The 9,364-nt window shown below is 39.9% G+C and overlaps 1 protein-coding gene across 1 annotated transcript; it reads left to right on the top strand.

The window, feature by feature from the left end:
* The first annotated feature begins 371 nt into the window (after window positions 1-371).
* LOC110288526 (interferon-induced very large GTPase 1-like) lies at window positions 372-9,101 on the top strand. Its single transcript, XM_021154846.2, has one exon. The coding sequence runs from the start codon at window positions 562-564 to the stop codon at window positions 7,852-7,854; it is 7,293 nt and encodes a 2,430-aa protein (XP_021010505.1). The 5' UTR covers window positions 372-561; the 3' UTR covers window positions 7,855-9,101.
* Window positions 9,102-9,364: the final 263 nt, after the last annotated feature.

Consider the following 9,364-nt stretch of genomic DNA (forward strand, 5'->3'; position numbering starts at 1 on the left):
TTACAAAAACAAAACAAATAGATTTCAAAAAGAATCTTGTGTCTTTTAAGCAATCCATAAATTAAATGATAATAATTTTGTGGAAAAAAATCAGGCAAAGTGTCTGGCAATGTTGATACACAACTTTAGTCCTAGCACTCCGGATGCAGAAGCAAGTAGATGTCCAAGTTCATGACTAGCCTGGTCTACAGAGTGGATTCCAGAATATCCAGGACTACATACACACATACACACATACACACATACACACATACACACACACACACACACACACACACACACACACACACACAAAGCCCTGTCTTGAAAAGAAATGAAATCAGGCAAAAATGCAACTCACCATAGTATCCAACAAAACATGTCATGCTGCGAACACCCACAATGAAAGGCTTAACACACACACACACAAAGTTGTTTTAAAATACACATGTGAAAAATTATGGGAGATGAAAAGGGCTAACAGTTGAATCATTAGTAATTCACTTTTTTGTCCACATAGATGACACTTCCTAAGGTCAGGACACAGACAAAAATTAACTACAATCTGTTCCTCACAGAGCCATGGCAACAGAAAAGTGTATCCCTGATGAGCCTCAGTCCAGATGCACGAGGAGGCTCGATCTCCAGGAAATGCTGAATGACGCAGGACTGTCTGTTGACTACTGGCTACCTAAGCTTCAGGAAGATTTGGGTGTGACCTCTGCCCAGGCCTTACAATATTTAGACAAAAGAGACCTCCAGAAGCTGAAGTCGCAGACACAGCACACTTGGGAGAAAAAGGCTCTGGAGAAGCTGCTGGACCTCTCACAGCCAAATAGTGTTGCAGAGCTGCAGGAGACTCCAAGGGAGATGATAAAGAACAGGCAGAGGCAGGCAGGCCAGGCACTGCAGGCTCTGAGAGCCTTGCAGTCAGAAGGGAAGCACAGAGAGGAAGAGGCAGTGAGGAGAAAAGAAGCAGAGCTGAGACAAGCAATGGAGATCCCTGAGGAGTGCTGGCCAACTGCTGAAGTGTCCCTAAAAGACATCACTGAAATAATGGAGAGACATCTCAGTCACATGGAACAGACCCTGACTCACAGTCAAAAGCTCTCAGATGGAGACCTGGTAAGATGGGCATCTGGAGGGCTGGCTCTGCAGGGAATTTATAAGACCAACCACCCAAGAACCCTGATTCAGAAGAGAGAAGAGCTACTCAGTGTCCCTAAGCAGTTCTCACTTGCTGGCCCAATACATGGCACAGAGATAAAAACAAAGGAATTTTCATCTTTTCAAGAACAAGCCATGTTTACACAGACTATAGAGAGGATGGGTTTCAGTTCAACCCCCATGGTTAAAGGCGAAGGTTGGGGACTTAGTCTAGAAGCTGGTATGGGTCACAACAAACAGACAGAATCTGAGGATAACTACCAATCCCATTCAAAGCAAACTTATTTTTGCTCAGCCAGGTTCAGTTACATCCCATTGGCCACCTGCCATTTTCACGTCAATGATCTTGAACTCTCCAAGGCTGCTCTCCAGGAACTAAAAAGTATTGAAGAACTCCTGGAGCAGACTACACACCACCGAGATGGACAACCCTTACTGAGGCACAGGGCTAAAAACTTTTTCCACAGGTTTGGCTCTCATGCTAACCAAGGCCCTCTGCACCTGGGGGGAATCTATTGCTGGAAAGCCGTTTCAGAAGGTTTCAAAAGTGAGCACTTGGCTGATGTAAAGCAGCAAGCAGAAGAGTCTTTGAATATTTACATTATGGGCAGTTATAGTGGCTTTGGAGTTAAAGTCGGTGCAAATGTAGATATAACAAATTCAAAATCAAAAACAGCATTTTACAGTAAAACTCATCTAAACTCTCAAACCAAGGTACAACTATCTGTAGCCAAGATAGGTGGACCAGCAGAAGCAGATGGAATTGCCCAGTGGACAGCTGGCCTTGTAGCTAGCAATCAAACCTGGTCTGTCATTGATAGGGAACTGCAGTTGATACCTATTTGGGACATCATCCTGTCCAGTCACAGAACTGAATTTAAGAACGCTCTTCAACTGGCTAACTGCCTCAAAGACCACTACACTGCTCTGACTGAACTAGATGTCCAGATTCAAGAAGGGGAAGAATTTCTGACTGCTAGAAAAGAAGCTAAGCTTTTCCTAGAGAACATGAAAGGCTGGGAGGTTTCTGATCCTGAAGAACAGCTTAGGAAGTTAGTAGATTTTATGCAAACATTGAGTCAAAAAATAAAAAGTTATAACATTTGGATTAACACATGCCTCACAGATTGGGATCTGCAGAATTTTCTAATAAACATTGTCAACTTCTGCAAAAATTCACCCACATATAAAACTCAGTTTATTAAATCTCAGTTGTGCAGCCTTCTAGAACCTCATGTCTACAAAGTGACAAACTTTCCTCAGGCACACTCCATCATACAGTGGATCAATCAGTCAGAGTCAGAGGAAGAACAAGTCAAAATTACCTCATTTTCTGAATTCATTAACACCTTAAAGAAAATCCACAAATATCTGATGGAAGAGAGTTTCAAAAATGAGCCCCCAGAAACAGTGGAAGAAGCAAAGAGAATGGCTACATATGAAGTCACCACAGCTCTCAGCTCCTTCTTGAAGTACCTCAGAGAAACACAGCAGCCAGACATGCAGCTGTTGCTACTCTCCATTGCAGCTGGTGCAGGCTATCAGTTGGTAAACAGTATTTTTCAGCATCTTCTGGGGTGTGATGAGTTAAACTTCCTCTTGGATCAAATTGAAAACAACCAACACAAATACCAAGAACTGAAAAATATTTGCAATTACAGAGCCCAGGCATTCTTGGTGCTCACATCTCTAAGAGCCACAGTTGAAATCACAGATATTTCTACAGAAGAAAAAGGACAACGTTTGACATTAATACAACAACATATGGGGACACTGTTGTCTGAAGAAGTTGCACATGTTCTCACAAAACATGGAGCACATCATGACTGGGAAAGTCTGGAGAATGATTTGAGATTACTCATTGAGGGGGACTATAAAGCCACCACCCATTCAATACAAATGGATGAGGTAAAAAAACAATTGCAAAGTCTCTGCCATGAAAAGAAACAGACTTATAAACAAAAAAGTAATGAAAACAGAACAAAGGAAATGATAGAAAATGGGCCTTTCCTGGACTTACTCCAACGTCTAGGCCTAGACAATTACTATCCAAAGAGGATGCACAGAGCTGACTTCCATCTGATCTATAAAACCTCTGTGTGCAATTCACAGCCAAGTTCTGAAAAGGAGCTTCCATTCTATTTCCTACAAAAGCTACTGATGTTGGATTATGGGTTGAGACATCTTGTTTTAAATGATGATGAAAGCATAAGAAAACAGATCTCCATAGGTTCCTCCAATCATGAAAATGAAGATTTTGATCCATATGAGGATGTCATTAAAGACAATGACAGTCCTGGCTATCTTTCAGACACTGACTACTGGCCCCACATTCACCCAATGGATATCCAGATGGCCATTTTACACTGTGCAGATGATCTTACCAGGCAATATATTTTGTCCAAACTTTCCATTTGTCAATATGCACTCCCTCTTGTGGTGCCAAATCCCAACACTTCTCATATTGAATTTTATCTCTGGTCTCTCAGACAAATTAGGAAAAATTGGCAAGATACAAGTAAATCTCCACAGGATAAGAGCTACAGTCACAGAAATCAGCAGATGTGTCATGTCTCTACCCCCATTGTGTCCTTCATTAGAGTTGGAAATGGCCTCTCTGCTTCCAAATCTCAGATCATGAACTTTCTTCTCAGTAAACGTAAACATGATGTGTTTTTTCACAGACACTGCAGAGGAAGCAACAAACACTGTCTCCTGATGCAGGGAGTAGTGGAAATCTGCTGGTTCTGCCCTGCAGGTGAAGGTGAGGACATGTTTGACAATTGTCTGACCTTTACCAATCTTCATGGAGATGCCAAGGAACATACCCAACAACTTGGGTTCCTCCAACATGTCTCTTCTATCATTGTGGTCCTCATGTCAGTTTCTGATAACAATAAAGAAAACCAAAAGCTTGTCAGACACCTGTGTCAGTCATCAACACCTTTGATCTGCTTGATTGACGACAAAGAAAAGGTCATAGTAAATATTTCTGGTAAAAGAATGAGAATTGGCATCAAGAATAGAAATGAGGCAGAATTAACAGAGGAGCTCACCAATGCCATCAAACATTTTCTAGTGCTCTCTAACACTGCTCTCAGTTTAGAGGACTGTTCACAGACAGCTCGAGAGCTAGGATTCCTTATTGATGAAGACCAGAGAGACTGCAAGGAAGCCCAAGAAAAGGCTCAGAGTATAATGATCCTCCTGGAGGAATACAAGTTATCTCAGACAAAAGAAAATTTACTACCCCTTCAAGGACAACTTTGGCACCTTTGGTGTAAAAAAGACAAAGAATTCTATCATCTGAGAGAAAAGGGGAATCGGAGCATCGAACAACACAAGAGTGAGATTGAAACAGAGAAAAGAATAATTCGACATCAGCAGTTGGAAAAAGCCTTTCCTCTCAATGATTTAATGTGCTCTGTTCTTGAACTCCTCCAAGACTACTCAGAAACCCATAACAAACTCTACTTTTTGCAGTGGCTGACTCTGTTTTTTGACAACCTGACAAAAGAACACCTGGAAAAATTACATGAAAAGCAGAGATCTTTGTGGTTAAGTATACAAACAGAAAAGCAAAGAGAACAGAAGAGCGGCTACCTGACACACTGTCAGAAGCACATGGATGCCATCTCTGTAGAGATTCATGACTGTACTTTAGGAATTGAGCACCTTCTCCGAGAAGTTGGCCAGATCTATGAAGCTCTGGAAGAAACTTCTTCCTCTAGAGATAGCCTTTTTCTCTGCCTCCCTCAAATTGCTGCAGACCTGATGATAGCTGGTGTTCCCATTGAGCTGATGGACGGGGATGCTTCATATGTGCCTCTAAAGTGGGTAGCAGCTATTTTTGACAAGATCACAGAGAAAGTTGGAGACAAAAGGCTGTTTGTTCTCTCTGTCCTTGGCCTGCAGAGCTCAGGGAAGTCTACCCTGCTGAATGCCCTGTTTGGTGTACACTTCACAGTCAGTGCAGGAAGGTGTACCAAGGGGGCTTGCATGCAGCTCCTGAAGGTGGAAGAGACATTCACAAAAGAACTCGGTTTTACTTATGTGCTTGTTGTAGACACAGAAGGACTTCGAGCTCCAGAACTCAACAACAAATCTCAGAATTGGGACCATGAGTTGGCAACATTAGTCATTGGTCTTGGAAACTTGACTCTGATCAATATTTTTGGGGAGAATCCCTCAGAGATTCAGGACATTCTACAAATATCTGTTCAAGCATTTCTGAGAATGAAACAAGTAAATATCTCCCCCAGTTGCCTCTTTGTCCATCAAAATGTGGGAGAAGTTACAGCAAGAGACCAAACTATGGAAGGACGGAGGAAACTAGAGCAGAAACTGGATGAAATGACAGCATTGGCTGCTGAGTTGGAAGAGTGCTCAGACATAACCCACTTCAGTGATGTAATTAAGTTTGATGCCAATCGCCATGTCTACTACTTTGCTCACCTCTGGGATGGTAATCCCCCAATGGCCCCTCCTAATCCTCGCTATTGCTACAATGTCCAGGAACTAAGAAATGCAATTCTTTCAAGTGCCCAGAAGGAATCTAGGGGAAGGATCTTAAAAATCTCAGATTTCAAATTCCGAGTTCAAGATTTGTGGAAAGCTCTTGTCAGTGAAAACTTCATTTTCAGTTTCAGAAACACCCAAGAGGTCATAGCCATGAGCAAACTGGAAACCATGTATAGCCACTGGACCTGGGAGTTGAGGAGTCATGTACTAGACTTACAGAATCAGCTGAACAATCAGATTCAAAATGGGAAAATCCTGACACTCACATCTAATTTGCTGGAGGATCCACTTGGTAAGAAATATGAAACCATCAAACAAGAATTTGACAAATATTTTGAAGAAGACCCAGATTGTGAAATATTGGTTCAGTGGAAAGCAAATTTTGAACACAAGCTACTAATCCTTAAAGACACACTTATTTCAGATACCAGAAGGAAATGCAATGAACATATCAGTCTTAAAAAAAGCCAAGAAATACTTGATAACCAAAAGTCACAATATGAAAATCAGTTGTTAGAGAGGAGCAGAAAGTTAGCTTTAAATTTGAAGGGTAAGGAAATAAGTGATGAAGACTTGCATGAGAAATTCAGTCAACTTTGGACAAGTTGGATTTATGATGTATCTTCCAATGTCCCTCATGTCACAGAGCCTAACATTGACTTGGACTCTGAAAATATCCTTCTGGAATATTTCAAGAAGGACAAAAATATTGTGGAAAGACTAAAAATAACGTCTGGAGAAAAGTTTGAAATCATGTATGACAAACATATTCAAATGAAAAACAAATACCTTTTACTTAGAAAGAGTTTAGAAACCTGTCAGGTTGAGTCCATCAAAAAGACAACCAAAGACATTGGGTTAAAATTTACAGAAACACTTAAAAACATTTGGAAGCAAAAGCGTGATTACAGTCACAATTACTTTCATGAAATCTTGAAGATCATAGAAAATGAGCTGAAATCTGAACCCTGTGGGGGAGACTACACATTTACCAGAGACTACATCATTGACTTATCCTTGTACTTATTCCAAAGAGCATCCAAGGATTTCAAGAAAATGCATGAGGCATTCAAGATTGCAAATGACCCTGTGAACTATCTGGCGCGAAAGAAAGACGATTTCTTTATGAGTTTTAAGATCTCCTGCCAAGGTGCCACCTCAATCACATCCTTTGTTGACTTCCTATGGCGCAAGCTCACTCCTGCTATCTCTGACAGCGTATGGAAAATAATGGTTCAAAGAATAGCCGGAGACATGCGAGCCACCTGCCCTGAATTCAATGGAAACAGAGCTAACCTGGAGAAACATATTCTCTACTCTCTAGCAGAAGAAGAAAATTTTGATAAATACTGGAAATACATTCAAAAGCCAGAGGAATTTTTCAGGGATTACATTAGAGACCACATTACAAGATACTGTTCAGAAAAAGAGAGTGAAAAAATTGAAACATTTTTAAACATAAGTTTAGGTGATGTCAAGAATACCATCCTGTCTGCCATTCATAACTCCACAAAGGTAGCTAAAGCTAAAGGCAGCACTGCATCTGGCTGGCTGGATTTGTTCTGTGACCACCTAGGGAGCAACCTCATCTTCCCACGGAGAGAACTGGTAAGCATAGAGCACCAGGAGCTAATGGATACTGAGTTCCTCAAAGAAGCCATGAGCAAAGCTTTGGATCCTGCAATGAGGGAAGTAGAAGCCTATTTTTCATGTATGCACATGGATGAAATTGTTCCTGACATTGAGGAAATTCTCTCTGAACATCTCTGTGGCTGCTGGAAACAGTGTCCTTTTTGTAATGCAATTTGTACAAACACCATTCCCCAACATGAAGAAGACCACAGTGTGCCATTCCACCGTCCTCAGGCTGTCAGTGGTTTTTCTTATCATAAAACAGACCAGTTCGTCACTGATGTTTGTACTAGTGATGTAGCAAGTGATTCTACCTTCGTTTTAGATGACCTCCAGGAATTCAGATACAAGAAATATCGAGAAGCAGGAGGTGATTATGCCGCATGGAGCATCACCCCAGACTCATCCAACCAGCCATATTGGAAATGGTTTGTCTGTCATTTCAGATCACAGCTAGAAGGGGCATATGGCAAAAGATTTACAGGGAAAGGTAGAATTCCAGCTTCATGGACTAAAATCACAAAGCAAGATGTCTTGAATGACTTAAAAAAATAATAATTGCCACAGACAGAACAGTAGACAGGCCAACGAAGTTTTACTTTAGCCAAGGGAGCCTAATGGAGAACACCATGCAGGAGGATCTGCAGTAGGCATTTGAGCTTCCTTGAGATGGCCCACTCTATTGGGCAATTTTCCTTCAGATCTATATGAAGGTAAACTTTCATAAAATAAAATTGTTTAGATGAATTAATGTTTTTTTATAGAATTCCTGGTTTGATTTAAATAGTTTTAGGGAGTTAGGGTAAATGATAGAAAGTTTAAGGAGATGGCTTAAGTTGTTCTGCTAAATAGATATGATAAAGTAAGAATTAAGAGCAGAATGCGCCCCTTTCCTTGTAGTATAGTGAGGGCTACATAGGTTTGAAAAGGAGTACAGTTAGCTTTCATGCATTGCAAGTCTGTAATAGTGCTTAGAAGAAGAAAGTAGGCTTAGGACAAGTTAATGCTCAAAACATTCATTCTAGGTTGTGTCTGAGTTCCTGGGTTTTGTGATCTAGAGACATAGTCACAGGTTTTGGTGGGCACCATAAAAAGGCAAGGTAATGAACAAGGAGTTAATAATTCTATTATTAGTATAGAATAGAGAATAGATGATTCTCCAGTCTAGCTGAACAAGACTTCAAAAATAAGATGTAAGAGATTGTTTCTTCGTAAATACAGATTGATCATCATCTAAGCATATGGAAAACTGGCTACTGTAGACTTGGCTTGCTTAAACTTTGTTAATCAAAACAAAAGAATTATGGCTTTAGGGTTACTATGGAGAAAAAAATGAGATAAAGTTAGATGAGATATGTTTACTTAGCTATGAGTTTCAAAAGAGGAATACACAATTGATACTCCTCTTGTAATTTCCTTTTGTGTGATGATTTTATTGTCTTTTTGAAGAACATGTGTTTTGGTGATTGTTTTTAGAAAATTTGCAACTTGTTGCTATGAGGTAATTTTTGTCATAAATAGAGAACTTTGTCTTAGATGGTGTTAGAAGGCTAAGAGAAAAATAACATTGTTAGAGCTCACTTGTTGGAGTTTGCTTCATTCACCAAGTGTGTGAGCATGTACTGACTTTACATTGTCTCCAATTACACATGCCCTACTTTGATCATTGACATAGCCAGTCTTCAACATCCTAATATCAATTTAGTTGCATTATAAATTAAGTAAGTAAAAATAAATTAGTTACTATTACAAGACTTGAAGATTTCTATGAATATGATTATATTTCTCTCCTATTTGATATCTCCTGCTTTATTCATAGGTACTAAATATGTTTTGGCTTATTTTTTTGCTTTTTTACTTTGATTTTGATTGTTTTCTATTTTTGTTCTTCTGGGAGATTATGTGTTTCTTATTGTTTGTTTTTTTATTGTAAGTTTGTGTGTTTATTTGAAATAAAAAAATAATAATAAAATTGTAGTAGTAGGGAAATGGAGAGGACCTGAAATGAATTGGGAGAGAGTGAAAACATGATCAAATTATAGCATATGAACCCCTCAGAGCTTGC

Source organism: Mus caroli, unplaced genomic scaffold (genome assembly GCF_900094665.2).
Source record: "Mus caroli unplaced genomic scaffold, CAROLI_EIJ_v1.1 scaffold_9336_U2_1, whole genome shotgun sequence".
Lineage (NCBI taxonomy): Eukaryota > Metazoa > Chordata > Mammalia > Rodentia > Muridae > Mus > Mus caroli.